Source organism: Cetorhinus maximus, chromosome 17 (genome assembly GCF_964194155.1).
Source record: "Cetorhinus maximus chromosome 17, sCetMax3.hap1.1, whole genome shotgun sequence".
Taxonomy (NCBI): Eukaryota; Metazoa; Chordata; class Chondrichthyes; order Lamniformes; family Cetorhinidae; genus Cetorhinus; species Cetorhinus maximus.
The window spans coordinates 56,435,172-56,453,061 of NC_135895.1; the positions used below are offsets into that span (position 1 = coordinate 56,435,172).

General features: G+C 43.4%; 1 protein-coding gene across 2 annotated transcripts in view; it reads left to right on the plus strand.

The window, feature by feature from the left end:
* Positions 1–17,890, plus strand: part of negr1 (neuronal growth regulator 1) — a 685,966-nt gene that overhangs the window by 494,621 nt on the left and 173,455 nt on the right. For both annotated transcript variants that reach the window (XM_078561247.1, XM_078561248.1), the window contains exon 4: positions 14,083–14,217. In XM_078561247.1, coding sequence (XP_078417373.1) covers positions 14,083–14,217 — 135 coding nt within the window. The remainder of the gene's footprint in view (positions 1–14,082; positions 14,218–17,890) is intronic.

The window sequence follows — 17,890 nt, forward strand, 5'->3', positions numbered from 1 at the left end:
GATGAGAGATTGGAGGGGGATAACCCTGTACAGTCCAGCAAAGTTATCCAGAATTACAGTGGCTTGCTGCATTCTTCTTAATTTCGCCATTACAAAGGAATTGGGTCTTTCATCCAGAACAAGAAGGGAAAGAAAGTGGAGGCAACCACAAAGAGAGGAGGAGAAAGAGAGAGAGACGAAGAGAGGAAATGGCCAGGAACAGCCTCTGACAGCAGCATTTACCATCAAAAAGCTCATCATCAGCAACCTTTTCCACGAGAAAGGATGCAACAGTTCTGTTTAACACAGAAAAATCCATCTAATATCTCTATCCTTGTTCCCAAATGACCCTCATCTAATTATATGATAATACTACTATCTGTTCCAGGGGAGGGCACCTACTGACAGGAACCGCCATGTAAAATTTAAAAAATCAGGAGGCCTCATTTGAAATAGTACATTAAAACACCCAATTTGCAAAACGATTTTACAATTACTTCCATCTTGTCCCTTCATTAACCCCTGCCACTACTATTACTACTTATCAATGTGCCTTCCCCTTGCACCTAAAATCTTTAAATTGTAAGATCCTAACCTCTTGCTCCGATGTGCTACTACATCAATGTCAGGAGATTGTAAGATTAGTGACTAAGACTGTATCAAAGGATCTTTATAAGTTTGAGGTGGCATTAACTTCAAGATGCTGAGCTCTTTCCAGACCTGCTTCTGATATCACATCACTTGAACATCCAATGCCTATTAAGCCCAAGCCAGAAGCTTCATCTTGTGCTGACGTTGGAGGGGGCTGCATTGATGCCAGTACTTTAACATGAAACATCTAAATCCACAAATACTGGAAATGGTCTGTGTAAGAACAGAGCCAAGAGCCCTCTTTAAGTTCTGAAAGATAGCTATGTTGTCCTTCAGGACATCTGTAAAACTCATTGCTGCTACTGCAGAAGCAATTTTGGACCTCCTTTTGACATGTGGACACTGCAGTGATCTCCCAGATTACCACGTTATGCCATGCTTCTTTTATGACCTTAGAGATGTGATTTGTTAATTTATCCACTATCTGCAATACACGAGAGGACATTGTCCCCAATTCCTACACATAAGATCAATCTTCTGGAATTATTGATATTTTAAGCACTAAACACCTGAGATTTTGGTCCTTGATTCACCTTCAACAAGTTCCAGACTAAATCACAATTTTATTTCACCAGTATTTGGAGACATTTTATTATCATCATTCTAAGAAGTGTAGGCAATGAAGCAATCATTTCACTTCTCACTCACTCAAATGCGGCAGAAAGTGTGATACGAGGCAGTGGAATGGTAGGAGACAAATTTAAGTTGTGAGAACAGGAGGGGTAGTGGTTGGTCAGGTTTCCTTGAGCTTTAAAACTGTCTCATTACTCATTGGGGGAGGTGATGGCATAGTGGTATTGTTGCTGGACTAGTAATGCTCTGGGGACCTGGATTCAGATCCCACCATGGTAGATGGTGGAATTCAGTATAAAATTCTGGAGTTAAAAGTCTAATGAAACCATTGTTTTTTTGTTGTAAAATCCCATTAGGTTCACGAATGTTCTTTAGGGGAGGAAATCTGCCTTCTGGCCTACATGTGACTCCAGACCTCACAGTAATGTGGTTGACTCTTAAATGCCCTCTCAGTTGTATCAAAGCGCCACAAAGTCACAAAGAAGGAATGAAACCAGACAGACCACCTGGCATCAACCTAGGCCGGAAACGACGATGGCATACTCAGCACTTTCGACCATGCAAAGTCCTCCTTACTAACATCTTGGGGCTGTCTCACAGACTAGTCAAGCAACAGCCTGACATAGTCATCCTCACGGAATCATATCTTACAGATTATGTCCCAGACACCACCACCACCACCATCCCTGGGTACATCCTGTCCCACCGACAGACCCAGCAGAGGTGGTGGCACAATATATTTAGTCAGGAGGGAGTTGGCCTGGGAGCCTTCAATATCTAGTCCGGACCCCATGAAGTCCCATGGCATCAGGTCAAACATGGGCAAGGAAACCTCCTGCTGATTACCACGTACTGCCTTTCCTCAGCTGATGAATCAGTGCTCCTCCATGGAGCAAGCACTTGGAGGAAGTACTGAGGGTGGTAATGGTGCAGAATGTACTCTGGGTGGGGGACTTAAATGTCCATCACCAAGATTGGCTTGGTAGCACCACTACTGACCGAGCTGGCCGAGTCCTAAAGGGCATAGCTGCTAGACTGGGTCTACGGCAGGTGGTGGGAGAACCAACAAGAGGGAAAAACATATTTGACCTTATCCTCACCAACCTGCCTGCCGCAATTGCATCTGTATCGGTAGGAGTGACCACTGCACAGTTGTGGAGACAAAGCTCCACCTTCACATTGAGGATACCCTCCAACGTGTTGTTTGGCACCAACACCATGCTAAGATTTCGAACAGATCTAGCAACTCAAGACTGGGCTTCCATGAGGTGCTGTGGGCCATCAGCAGCAGCAGAATTGTACTCGAACACAATCTGTAACCTCATGGCCCGGCATTACCCCCACTTTACCATTACCATCGAGCCAGGAGATCAACCCTGGTTCAATGAAGAGTTCAGGAGGGCATACCAGGAGCAGCACCAGGCATACATAAAAATGAGGCGTCAAACCTAGTGAAGCTACTTGCGTGCCAAACAGCATAAGCAGCAAACAATAGACAGAGCTAAGCGATCCCACAACTACAGAATCAGATCTAAGCTCTGCAGTCCTGTCACATTCAGTCGTGAATGGTGGTGGACAATTAAACAGCTCACTGGAGGAGGACACTCCACAAATATCCCAATCCTCAATGATGGGGGAGCTCAGCACATCATTGCAAAAGATAAAGCTGAAGCACTTGCTACAATATTCAGCCAGAAGTGCTGGGTGGATGATCCATATCGGACTCCTCCGGAAGTCCCCAGCATGACAGCCTTCAGTCTTCAGTCAATTCGATTCACTACACGTGATATGAAGAAACTGCTGAAGGTACTGGATAATGCAAAGGCTATGGACCCTGACAATTTTCCGGCAATAGTACTGAAGATTTGTGCTCCAGAATTGACGTGCTCAAGCCAAGCTGTTCCAGTACTGCTGCAACACTAGCATCTACCCAGCTATGTGGAAAATTGCCCAGGTATGTCCTGTACACAAAAAGCAGGACAAATCCAACCTGGCCAGTTACCACCCCATCAATCTACTCTCAATCATTGGTAAAGTAATGGAACGAGTCATCAACAGTGCCATCAAGTGGCACTTGCTTAGCAATAATCTGCTCACTGCCGTCCATTTTGGGTTCTGCCAGGACAACTCAGCTCCTGACCTCATTAAAGCCTTGGTTCAAACATGGACAAAAGAGCTGAACTCTCAAGGTGAGGTGAGAGTGACTACCCTTGACAACAAGGCTGCATTTGACCGAGTGTGGCATCAAGGAGTCCCAGCAAAACTGGAGTCAGGGGGAATCAGGGGAGAAACTCTCCACTGGTTGGAGTCATACCTAGAAAAAGGAAGATGGTTGTGGTTGTTGGAGGTCAGTCATCTCAGTTCCAGGACATCACTGCAGGAGTTCCTCAGGGTAGTATCCTTGGCCCAACCATCTTCAGCTGCTTCATCAATGACCTTCCTTCCATCATAAGGTCAGAAGTGGGGATGTTCACTGATGATCGCACAATGTTCAATTCATGACTCATGAGATACTGAAGCAGTCCATGTCCAAATACAACAAGACCTGGACAATATCCAGGCTTGGGCTGACAAGTGGCAAGCTTCGCAGCATACAAATGCCTGGCAATGACCATCTCCAACAAGAGAGGATCTACTCATCACCCCTTGACATTCAATGGCATTACCATCACTGAATCCCCCACTATCAATATCCTAGGGGTTACCATTGACCAGAAACTGAACTGGACTAGCCATAATAATACTGTGGCTACAAGAGCAGGTCAAATGCTAGGAATCCTGCGACGAGTAACTGACCTCCTGTCTCCCCAAGGCCTGTCCACCATCTACAAGGCACCAGTCAGGATTGTGATGGAATACTCCCCACTTGCCTGGATGAGTGCAGCTCCCACAACACTCAAGAAGCTTGACACCATCCAGGACAAAGTTTAATTGACACCACATCCATAAAGGTTCACTCCCTCCACCACCGACGCACACTAGCAGCAGTGTGTACCATCTACAAGATGCACTGCAAGAATTCACCAAGGCTCCTTTGACAATACCTTCCAAACCCATAGCCACTACCATCTAGAAGGACAAGGGCAATAGATAGATGGGAACACCATCACCTGGAAGTTCCCCTCCAGGTCACTCACCATCCTGACTTAGAAATATATCGCCATTCCACAGATCTTCTGCCAAGGTTACAGTAGATGAGCAGGATAAACCCATGGAAATTAATGGCATGAGTATAAAAGCAAATAAATTGTAAAAATAATTAATAAATGCCACTGTGAAGTATATCATTTATTATATATATACCCAAATCATTTCATTTATGCATATTTCTGCTAATCTACTTGTATCTATATTAAAAATTTTTGAATAGCAAGCATTCTATGTCATCCTTTCCAAAGTTATAATTTCTTATGTCCACATTTATAATGGAACTGTCTTGATAAATTTATTATGCTATAAATGCACTTTCCCATTAGTGGAGATGCTGCACTGGTGGGAGTGCTTTCATTATAAATGTGGACAAAGGAATTTATAATGAAACTATAAAAGTAAGTCAAAACGTATGACTTTAAAATGAGGAATTTCATATCTCTGCCCTCATGCAATTATCCTCTGGTCTCATCTGGAAAAAACTTCACTTGTTCCTGACTTGCCATGTACAATGTTGTGGGAGGCTGACTAGTAATATATTGCAATCATGAGTTGTTTTTGGTTTGTCACATCTTTGACAATGCATCATGCTCCAACAATGTTTGCTATTCACTCCTGTCACAATGGTGCTGCTCTGGCGAGATGCCCAGATCTGCCTGGCATTTTTTTCCTCTGCCTTCTGTCTAGATTTGGTGAAAGCATATGGTGAAAAGGAACTTTGCTGCAATTTTCATGTGTTGTCTAGTCTAGGCAGTGTTTTTGCCCATTGGTCTGTTTGTTTGTGAACAATATATCTCAAAGACAAATGCACAGATTTCAATGAAGCTTGGTACAGAGGGTATGGCTCATGGAAGAACTGATTAGTTTTTGGAAAAGATGTAGATCACAATCTGAATCCAGATCCTGGGATATTTTAAAGGATCTGATAACTTTGGGAGATAGGCCGAATTTATGTTTTTTTTAGAATGTTGTTGATTGTTTTAGAATGTTATGGATTGTCTCAACTGCTGTTACGGAATTTGTCACAGCTGTCAAAATGTGAGCAGAGTTTTCAGAACAGGTTATTGGATGTGGACTATCCTGAAGCCTCCTCTGTGAGATGGAAGCTCTTTAGAAAGAGATTTCATTTTTCAGCTTTGCATTTACAGAGCATCAACCAGGCAGGGAAAAGCCTCAAGAAAGAATTGCGTGATTGTTGTAATATTGTGTTAACACAGCATGGCTGAGGTATGCGCTCTACTGAGTACCCTCTTCACTTGTTTTATATGCTTTCTACATGCAAATTCTTTGCCTTATGGTAAAGCTTGTTCTGATAAAAAAATTCACCATCTATCATTCCCCCATCGCTCAGCTTCTAACCAATCCCTGGGGAACTTGAACACCATTGAGCATCATACCGAAGCTGTGTTTTCTTGGCCACACCTTGGAGCCTACACCACTTGCTTCCCTTTATCGCATCTTGCACCCATTCAACAACACCCCCCACCCACCAACTTTACTCGGTGCTAGTGTATTTCTCCCTCCTCCCTGCTCACAACCGCTCTCTCTATTCCCACTTCTTAGATCCTCTTAATGATTCTCCATATACTCCTGCCTGGCCTATCTCTCCTCCCCACTTCTAACTGGGAAAGAAGCATGTGCCTCTGAAAGCTCACACTGAATTGTCACAGCCACTTGTACATCAAATTACACAAATAACAGGGACAGAAACTAAACAGACCATAGGAGAAAAATAAAAGCCTATTACAGGTCGGCAAATATAAGATAAAAAAAAATAATGCATTTAGATTAATAATACATCTACCAGCAGAAAGTACAACAGAAAGGAATAAAGTAATAAACACAGGTTTAAAGTACAACCTGGGAGCTGTTTCCCCACCTGTCAGTGACTCACCGTGGTTACTGAGGAGAGTACACAAAGGGAAGAGCTTCTTCAGTACACTGGCAAGCTCATTCAGTTACAGTGAAAAGCTTCAGCCATGGCCATTGAGAGACTGCTCAAAGCACTTCTGCTCTGAGGGCACTCTTATTGATTGACAGATGAATGTCAATTTCTTGGAAGGCAGTTCACCTGTCTAGTATTTCAGTCATCTTCAGCTGCACTTCCTTGTTGTCAGCCTTCACCATGGCACTGGGGCAGCTTATGCAGATCCATCATGCATCTTTTCTGAGGATTAGGAGCAGAGGACACATAACCGCCAACAGCTCCAGCAGCATAAGCAACACCAGCAGCACCAGCTGTTTTGGACTGCAGTGGTTCAAGAAGGCAGCTCACTACCACCTTCTCAAGGGAAACTAGACATGGACAATAAATGCTGGACTAGCCAGCAATGCCCACATCCCATGAATGAATTTTTTAAAAAGCCATGTGCCCTTTCATAGGGAAAATGGGATGGACACCGAGATCCAGCTAAAAGTTCCCCAACATACATCTACACGCAGAAGATCAGCGCTGTCAACATGTCTGAGCACCAGTGCATTAGGAACTTCAGACTGGCAAGACAGATTGCTACTGACATCCGCGGCCTCCTAGAACAAAATCTCCTTCCCAGTGGACCAGGTAGGTATGCATTCCCAGTACCTGATAAGTGCCTGTCACTGTGAGGCCTTCTTAACCTAAGTCTCTGCCTCTTGCCAAGTTGTGTGCTCTCTTGTCCTGCAAGGAGAGAAAGTGGAGAGGTGTAAGTGTTCATAATAAAGAGAAGAGGACACCATTTGTGGAGAATGACTTCGAGGTATGGGTACAAGAGGCTGGTAGGCTGAGCATGAGTGAGTGTTTGCTGCTGAGATGGGGCTGTGAGATGCATTCAGAGAGAGGAATGAGTGAAGTTGCAAGGTGTGTTGAACTAAGTATTACTGTGCAGGAAAATGCTGGGCACCTGAAAGTGTTATGTCACTCAAATATCATACCTTCCTAGATCCTGTTGTGTACTGTGTCCAGGTTGGAGGGAGCACACTTCTGTTGATTTCCTCAGTGACCCCCATTCACACCTGCTAGGTTAGAGAGATTGTCCTCTTCCTCCCGTCCTTGAGACAGGTCACCTCACTGAAGCCCCTCAGTTCCCGCAGCAGGATATCCAGGCCAGGGGGCAGCCTTCCCAGGTCTCTTCCCCTTTCATATGGTTGCTGCAGCCTCAAAAATACAATTTCTGATGAGCCATTGTAACTCATGTTGTTAAAAATCCTTCCTTTCACAGAATGGGCATGTTAACCCACCCATCCTCCTTAATTGGTCAGGAAGCCTGGCGTTGAGATGACAATTAATTTGCTCTGGTAAAGAACAACTGCCGGGCGCACAAATCAGTGAGTCGTATTCCAGACCCAAAAAATGGTCCTGCCATATTGGCTAGTGCTAAGGTGAGAAGATCCACCCAAAATTTCTCATTTTACTTGAACCTCATTCTGCAGATTTATTATTCTTTGACTAATACAATTAAAAAATTATTAGTATATACAAATAACTACTAGCTATTGCGACAACCTTTGATCTGAAATCTGTACAGTAAGGAAAAACATAATTTCTTTAAAAGGTATGTTGAATCTGTGATTGTTTTTAAGAACGTTTGGAAGGGACTTTTAAGAGTTTGCATCAAATGTAAAGGGATCAATTGTAATTTTCTTGAATAATAAGAAATACTAGTCCATGTGACCTGGCAATCCTTGACCTGGAAGCAGTACCAAAAGGAAGGAATTTAAGAAAGAAGCTGTGTGTCTGGCGACACAAAAGAACTGCAGACATAAAGGAGAGGTACAAGCAGAGGAGCTGGAGGGTGAAGGAGAACAGCACATAGATGCAGACACAATGAGAAAGCAGAAAGAAACAAAGAGCAACATAGAATTCTTGTGAGGAGAAGATGCAAATCAATCTCAGGATGAAGCCTGTTTTTCTGTTTGGCAGAAAAGGAGACAAGAGCTCTTGAAGGTGCTGTGCAAGCTGGCTAAAAAGATCTCAAACCTGGAAAGACGTGTGAATAGCTCAGAGATGCTAAAGAGCAGGATGTTTTCCCAGAAATGGCCAAACCGTGAACCAGTATTATTGGTTGGTTGAAAAGGAATTCTGGAAAGCTACACCATCAGGACTGTCAAGATCCAAGGGAGAGGGCTTGTAGAAGTGTACCTTGCTGATGGTCATACCTGTAAAACTCCAGGTGAAAGTTGCTGTCAGATAGGATTCCTGACCTCCCCCAATTGAATAAAGACAGCATATTGTGGAACTGTGTAGCTATCTAATGCCATGCATGCTGAAGGTTGTGTAAGACGTATTGTGTATTTAAAGTGTGAAAATTACTTTTATTTGAAGTGTTTTTTGCCTGTTAATTCATGTTTAATTTTAATTGGTTCTGATTGGTGTAAAAGTTAGAAAAAGTGAAATCTTGTTGGTAATTTCTTCATTTGGGGATCATTTAGTAAAATTGGCTATTTTGGTTTATGGTTCCCCCAGAGGGGTCATAACACTACACTGTTGGAGAACATAATTTAGGGTAGCAAGAATATGCAACAAAAACATAATTCACCTGGTCTAACAGTGTGTATTTATATAACTGAACTTTTTTATTGTTCTTAAGTTATTTGCGAGTTTCATTAGAGAATACAAGGTTGTAAGTATAATTTTTTCAGTGTGTTGAGCTACTGCTTGCGATTGTGCAGTGAAGAAAAATGTGTCTGTAATTTGGCATTAATTGTATGGCCAGTTGCTTGGATAGATTAGAAAAGCTGGGGCTGTTCTCCTTAGAGGAGGGAAGGTTTGGTAATAAGATTTGGTAGAGATTTTCAAAATCATGAGGGGTCTGGACAGAGTAGATAGGGAGAAACTGTTCCATTGGCAGATGGGTCATGAACCAGAGGACACCAATTTAAGGCGAATGGCAAAAGAACCCAAAAGGCGATACAAGAGAAATATATTTTATTCATTTTTTTTTTTGGTTAGGATCTGGAATGCACTGCCTGAGAGTGTGGTGGAGGCAGATTCAATTGTGCCTTTCAAAAGGGAATTGGATAATTGTCTGAAGAGAAAATAAGGCAGGAAGTGGAATTCCCTGAGTTGCTCCTGTAGAATGTTGGTACAGACAGTGGGCTAAATGATCTCCTTCTGTGCTGTAACCATTCTATAAACTGAACTACACTGCGGGTGGCCTTAATTACCTGAGAGTGGGACTTCTGCTCCTCAGAGGAAGGAAGTAGCACGCTCGAGAGCTGCTGGCCACTCTGATTGGCTGGCAGCTCTCACAGTTCCAACAGTGCCATAAGAGAGTAGTGGGCACTGCTGGGATTGCAAGGAGGTCAATGAAGATCGAAGATAGACATCGGACAAGTTACTTCCATGTTTTCTCTGAGGGGGACGAGGGAATGGGCGGGCTGATTTTGGAGGCCGGCTGGGGAGGCACAATGGGGTGAGGTACGATCTTGGGGTGGTGTTCCCTGATGCGCACGGGGCACCTCTCAGGGGATGTACCCTATTTCTCCTGCCCTTTCACCAACTTTGGTGAAAAAACTGCTTTCCTACTCTTGCCTGCCTTCCACTGTCCAGCATTTTTTGTCAGTGCCGGCAGTTTGAGGTCTTTAATTGCCACTTAATTGGGCAGTTCAGGGCCTCAAAAGGCCTAAGAATGGATGGACGGCCTAATGGGCAGCCTTACCCACCCCTCGTATTATGGGGCCAGGGGTAGGCGGGAATGCAGTGGGCTACCCACCCAACATATTTTACGTGCCTCCCCCCTTTGAAAGCATACTCAAGGTGGGGGGTGGGGCAGTGGTGCAGGAGGCTGTAAAATTCCTCTCTGATTCTATTTACTATATTTCTAACTTGCCCCCAGGTGCAAATATTTCTAAACTGCACTGGGACATAGACAACGCATTTTGTTTTTGCTTGATAAGCAATTAAGGTGGAACATACAAATTTACTGAAAATTTACTTAACTACCATTATAATTATCCTAATTAAATCCTCAATTTAAGCACAAGGGAGCTGGCAGAGTTCCAATGATGATCAAAGCAGGATATGCTACCTAAAGGACGAGTCTCAGTGAACTGTGCAAAATTGTAGTCACATCAAGTTCAACAATAGTATTTTCTTTGAAGGAGCAGAAGCAACTAAAACAGAATACCACTGCAAGAGTCGCTCTGCCCGATGTGGCAGCCTCTAAGTGAACATCAGCAAGAACTGCAAGCACCACAACTGAGATTCAGCGGGAGAATTTCAATATCATTTCACCACTTTTCTTAGGATGCAAAATTGTGAACCAGGGACAACTTTTAGGATCCAGTCCCCTGTAGCCAATCTTCCCCGAAAGTGCAGTGACCATTAAATTGGAAGCCAGTGACTTTTTAGTCAGCAGAGCATCAACCTGAAGGAGAGTTGGGTCCCTTGCATATGCAAATTAGGTCCTAATCCCCTTGTAGAACCCTGACTGAAATTCTTGTAAACTCCAACCAATTGCCTCATTTATAGTGGCTTAATCACCGGTCCTTTTAAGGACTTTTAAAAAATTTATTTTCTGCGGGACTTTCACAGAAACACTGTCCTGCTGCCAGGCAGGACTGTGTCTCCCACCTCACTGCCACCCCCCCCAACCCCCCCCCCCACCCCGCACCACCCCTTCTTCGCCTCCCCCTCCCAGGACCTGTTTACGGGCTGGCTCAATAAGAGCCATTGGAAATTCGACAGGGCCAAACTGGCGAGCAGCATCGGTAAAGCCAACTGGCATACTTAGCGAGCCTGTTTAATTTCAACGAGGCCCGATCCTGAATTTCCGTCAGACCTCTGACAGGCTGGGACTGGCATATAAAGCAATCACACAGTGAACGTATACACCTATCGTTGCATGAACCCAGGAGTATGGTCAACTCCACTAATTTAAGCATCTCGCTGGTTACATAGAGTCTTCCAGACTATAACATCCATCATTGACTGTTCATAGGTAATGAGATTGAGCTGTCTCAGCGTGGAGATATCTACCGAGGCCTTTTTGTAAAGAAAAGATCAATAACACTATTTTGAGATAGCAGTTTGGAGAGAAACAAGGTTGCACATCAAAATACCAGATCTAGTGAAAAGAAATATAAAATACAAAGGGTACTAAAGGAGATGGCCATGGAAATAGTGCATGCAATGGTTGTCATCCTCCAAAATTCTGTAGATTCTGGGACAGTCCCAGCAGGTTGGAGGGTGGCAAATGTAACCCCACTATTTAAAAAAGGAGGTAGGGAGAAAACAGGGAATTACAGACCAGTTAGCCTAACATCAGTATTAGATAAAATGCTGGAGTCTATTATAAAGGATGTCATAACAGGACACTTTGAAAAGATCAACGGGATTAGACAAAGTCAACATGGAATTATGAATGGGAAATCATGTTTACCAAACCTACTGGAGTGTTTTGAGGATGTAACAAACAGAATATATAAGGGAGAACCTGTGGATGTTGTGTATTTGGATTTTCAAAGCTTTTGATAAAGTCCTACATAAGAGGTTAGTGTGCAAAATGAAAGCACATGGGATTGGGAGCAATATATTAGTGTGGATTGAGAATTGGTTAGCAGACAGGAAACAGAAGGAAAAAATGGGTCTTTTTTGGAATGGCAGGCGATGACTAGTGGGGTACCGCAGGGATCAGTGCTTGGGCCCTAGCTATTCACAATATATGTCCATGATTTGGATGAGGGAACCAAATGTAATATTTCCACGTTTGCTGACGACACGAAGCTTGGTGGGAATGTGAGCGATGAGGAGGGTGTTAAGAGGGTTCAAGATGATTTAGACAAGTTGAATAGGTGGGCAAATATATGGCAGATGCAGTATAAGGTGGATAAATGTGAAGTTATCTGCTTCGGTAGGAAAAACAGAATGGCAGAATGTTATTTAAATGGAGATAGATTGGAAAATGTTGATGTACAAAGGGACCTGGGTGTCCTTGTACACCAATCACTGAAAGCAAGCGTGCAGGTGCAACAAACACTTAAGGAGGCAAATGGTATGTTGGCCTTCATTGCGAGAGGACTTGAGTACAGGAGCAAGGATGTCTTACTGCAGCTATACAAGGCCTTGGAGAGGCCAAACCTGGAGTATTGTATGCTGTTTTGTTCTCCTTATCTAAGAAAGGATATACTTGCCATAGAGGGAGTACAGTGAAGGTTCACCAGACTGATTCCTGGGATGACAGGATTGCAATATGAGGAGAGATTTGGCTGACTAGGCCTGTATTCACTGGAATTTAGAAGAATGAGAGGAGATCACATTGAAACATAATATTCTGACAGGGATGGACACACTGAATGTGAGGGCGATATTTCCTCTGGCTGGGGGGTCTAGAACAAGGGGTCACTGTCTCAGGATACAGGGTAGACCATTTAGGACTGAGAGGAGGAGAAACTTATTCACTTAAAGGGTGGTGAGCCTATGGAATTCTTTACCACAGAAGGCTGTGGAGGCCAAGTCATTGAATATATTTAAGAAGGAAATAGATTTCTGGACTCTTAAAGGCATCAAGGGGTATGGGAGAGCGCGGGAGTACGGCGTTGAGAAAGAGGATCAGTCATGATCATATTGAATGGCGGAGTAGGCATGAAGGGCCGAATGACCTACTCCTGCTCCTATTTTCTTTGTTTATCAAGCCTTGAAAGCTTGTGATATGTTGCAACAATATGCCACTTAATCATGCAATCTCCTAGGAGAAACAAAAAACCTCCAGCCAATTCAATAAAAACTCTGGGAAATTTATCTTGATGCTCTATAACACAGTTGTCCAATAAGTTGGATATAAGCTGGATATAGCTAATTGGGAATCCAGATGTGGCTAATTGCAATTTTGATGAGTAAATGAAGAATAGACTGGGGAGCTGATAACATGGTCATCTCGACTAATCAGAATAATCGCCAGGAGAAGAAATCAATCCTAGCCAATAAAATGCAGCTCTCACAGGGGCTTGTTGAAGAGCAGAGGCGGAGCTGAGGTATCTTGAAGTGTAAGTTAATTTTCTCAACAATCACTCATGGCTTGCAAATGCTGGACAAAAACCAAAGATCAAATGCAAGTATACTGTACATGTAGCATTCTATCAGGTGTTGCTAGAAGCATTTGGACTGGGAACCATGGATAAGGCATTAGTTACCCTTTCTGTAACCCCAGCTGAGACAAGATGGAAATTCATGGAATTCATGGAATGTACAATTGTATTCCATGCATTTATCAGCAACCAAGATAATGTTCCTTTATAGTATCTTGGGCACTAATTACGAAACTTAAAGAAATAATTGTACATAATTTCTCATATTTCTATTCTATGCACATGCAAAGTGAACAAATTCAAATAATTGGTAACATGACAAAGACCTCCTGAGAAAAGAAAATCTATTTTATTGCCAGTGCATTTAGTTGATGTGAGATTAGCTGATGTGTACAAGATTCTAAAAATGGAGTAACTTTGGTTGCTGAAGGGTCAGTGAACCCAATTACAGAAATAGTTGAGGGCCTGACAGTGTGCACAAGGTTTAAAAGATATGTACAAGGAACAGTTATATGGAGCATATTTATACCCATCTTGTCTTAGATGTATAATAATGCTTGTTTTTCTATTTAAAGTGTCCCTTGTCTGACAGAGGTCAGTCAATATGTTACACCAATAATTTTAAATGATTCTATTAAAGTACGCAAAACAAAGCATAAATTTCACATTATAATTCATGCAGTCAAATAGATTTTGATCTTTTGACATTGTGTTGTTACATTTCAGCAAAAGATTTTGACAGTGAAGGCGAATACCTTGAGATTACTGGCATTACTCGGGACCAGGCTGGAGACTATGAATGTCTCGCAAACAACGATGTGTCTTCTCCAGATACACGAACAGTCCACATTACAGTCAATTGTAAGTTGCCTTTTAAAGAATGCAGTTTGTTTAGAAAGTCAATTTATATAATTTGTACTAAACACAGAAAATGCTGGTGAACATCTGAAAAATAAAATTAACAATTAGGTGGAACCTGGAACCAGCTCCAATGGAAGATTTCATCCAAACCATTAACTAATCTTTTTCTTTTGGATATTGACTGCCTTGCTGTGTGCGTTTATCAGGTTCTATGTAATTTTTTTTAGAAAAGTGTTTTCTGCTTTTAATTCAGACTTATAGCATCTGTTTCTTTAAATCACTACTTTGTATTTATGTTTTAATTCATTGAAATCTAATTTAGCCTCATGGTACAGATGGATACATACAACAACAAATTGTATTTGCATAGTGCCATTAACATAGTAAAACATCCCAAGCTGCTTCACAGGAGAGTTATCTAAAAACATTGACACCGAGGTACATGGAATATTAGGGCAGTTGGTCAACGAGGTAGGTTTTAAGGAGCGTCTTAATGGAGAAAAGAGAGCAAGAGAGGTTTAAGGAGGGAATTCGAGAGCTTAAAGTCTAGGCAGCTGAAAGTGAGGCACCAATGGTAAAGTGATTAAATTGGGACGCGCAAGAGGCGAAGATTGAAGGAACATAGATATTTTAGAGGATTGTAGTTACTACTGGTCACAGTTACAGAAATAGAGGGGTGAGGTAATGAGGGATTTGGAAACAAGGGTGAGAATTTTAAAGTCGAGCCATTGCTTAACCAGGAACCAATATAAACCAGCAAGCAACTGGATGATGGGTGAATGGGACTGAGTAAGGACATGGCAGCAGAGTTTAAAAACTCAATGAGTTCATCAATATACTTTAGGGAAGGAAACCTGCTGTCCTTGCCTGGTCTGGCCTGCATGTGACTACAGACCGACAGCAATCTGGCTGATTCCTAACTAGTCTCTATAAAAGATCGAATAAGAATAAAACCAGACACCGAATGGCACTGACCCAGGCATCGGACATGAGAAGGATACACTCAGCCCAGCTGACCACGTGGGCTGCCGCAGTTCAAGAAGGTGATTCATCATCACCTTATCAAGGACTATTAAAGATGGGTAATAAATGCTGGTTGTGCAAGAAACACTCCCATCCCATGAACAAATAAAACAATAGATGGCGAGGAGAAACCAGAAAACGAAAGCTTCAGTTTTACAGAGCCTTCCCCACGTTGCATGGCTTTGGAAGGAGTACAGCACAGATTCACCATAGTAATATTATGACTTAAAGGGTTAAATTAGGACAACAGATTGCATAAACTTGGCTTGTATTCCATTGAGTTTGGAAAGTTGCGGTGCTTAAAATGAGAGGATTTAAGAGGAGAGATACAGAGAAGTGACAGGCAAATCCGTAAAAAGGAAGCATAATCTTAAAATTCGAGCTAGGTCATTCAGGAGTGAAATCAGGAAAAACTTTTTTCACACAAAGGATAATGGAGATCTGGAATGCATTGCCCCAAAGGCTGTGACTGTTGGGTCAATTGATACTTTCAAGAGTCGGATCAACAAGTTTTATTATGAATAAATAGAGTTGAAGTGCAAATCAACCATGATCTGTCTAAATAAATGAACAGTTTGAGGGGTTGAATGGCATTCTCCTGTTTCAATGTTTCTAGACCACCTCTTCTGTCCACATTTTGCTCCGTCAACTCCCCCCTCCTTCCATTCCTCTCTCCATTTCCCTCCCCACCCCTCTTTTCCTCTTCCTTCTCCCACACCCTTTTCCTGCCTCTCTTTCTTTCATATGAGCATAAGAAATAGGAGATGTAGACCAAGTAGACAATACAGCCCCACAAGCCTGCTCCACCATTCAGTATGATCACAGCTGATCTTCTGCATGAATTGCACTTTCCTCTCTCCTGCAACCCTCTCCTCCCCAAATCCCAATTCCCTGAGACATCAAAAATCTGTTAGTTCAGACCTTGAAGATGCTCAGCGGAGTATCCACAATTCTCAAGGGAACAGAATTTCAAAGATTCACAACCCACGGAGTGCAGAAATTTCACCTCCCCTCCATCCTAAATAATTGTTCTGAGACTGCGTTCCAGATTCCCCAGACGAGAAAAACATCTCCTCAGTGTTAGACTTGTCAAGCCCCATCAAAATCTTCTATGCTTCAAGAACCTCCCGTTCTTTTGAACTTCATCTGTCTCCTTTCTCACCAATTCATTTCCTTCTTCCTATTCCTCTGCTTTATTGTAGTTATTACTCAGGTTTCTGACCCTGCTTGGAATTTGGCTTGGACTGGATTAAGAGACAGAATCAGTGTGAGAGGCAGAGCAGAGACAAAGAGCAGGATTTTCCACTCAGCGCGCGGGCGTGCACCCAACATGTCCGACTGTGAAATAGCGCCGACGTCATCGCACGCCCCTGCAATCTTTCGGTCGGCGGGCACGCGCGAGAGTTCGCAGCACGCCCACCGACAATTAAGAGACCTAGTAAGGCCATTAATCAATTAACGAACCTGTATTTTTTGCTGCCCGTCCAATGTTACGGTTGGCAGGCAGGCAAATCGGCCAGGCAGCCTTTGGAGTTTTGAGGAAACCTCATCCAAGGGCGGGATGAGATTTCCGTGATTAAATTTTTTAAAATTCAAAATTTTTGGGGAGAGTGTTTCATGATAAGGTGAGTGAGTCCGCTGTGTGGACATTTTTTCCAGGATTTAAAAAACTTCATTCATTGGTTTAAAATACTTAAGCTCCCTAAGGCAGCTCTCTGCCTTCAGGGAGCTTTTATTGCGCATTCCCCCATGCCTGCGCTGCCTTCAGCGCTCTCCCTCCTCCCACTCCCACCCCGGCAGTGCTGAGTTTCTCAGCACGCCTTTCACACTAGCTAGCCATTAATTGGCCAGCCAGCGTGAAATCGCAGTTGAGGGCCGAACGCAGGCGGCGAGCCATTTCCTGGCAGCTCCAGGGCCGCCCACCGCACCCGCCCAACAGCCTGAGTGTGTAAGAGACAGAAGCGGAGACAGAGGGCAGGATTTTCCCCCCATAGGGGGCGAAGCTGAAGGGCGGGCACGCACAGGCGTGCTTCTGATCGGCGTCCCCGATCGGGGGTGTGGCGCCATTTTACGTGGGTGGGCCAATTAAGGCCTGCCCAGCGTGACATCCGCATGGAAGCGCTATGCGCTCCCTGTGCAGGCGGGGGGAAACCCCAAAATCGAGAGTGCGCTCTTTCGCGCATGCACACAAAAGAGTGCACTCATCTCCCTGAGGCTAAGTGCAGCCTCAGGGAGATCGGCTCTAAATGTAAAACACCTAAAAATTAGAAAAATAAAATTTCCCTACCATGTCCCTCATGTGACACTGTCACATGAGTTGGGACATGCCCATAATTTTTACAAAAACTTCATTAAAATCTTTTAAAACCTACATCAAACCTCATCCCGCCTGTGGATGAAGTTTCATGTTTTTTCTAATGCCCGTCAGGGCTCCTGGCCTGCCCGCCAACCTGAAGGCTGGACAGGCAGATCCATTAATTAGTTTAATGACTCTGCCAATGGCCTCAATTGGCCATTGACAGGTCGGCAGGCGCACAGCTGATTTTGCTGCGCTACCTGAAAATTTAAATGGGGCGCGGTGATGTTGGGAGTTCTGCCCAACATCACCGCGTGTCATTTTACGTGTCAGCGACTGGGCCCCGCCCCTACT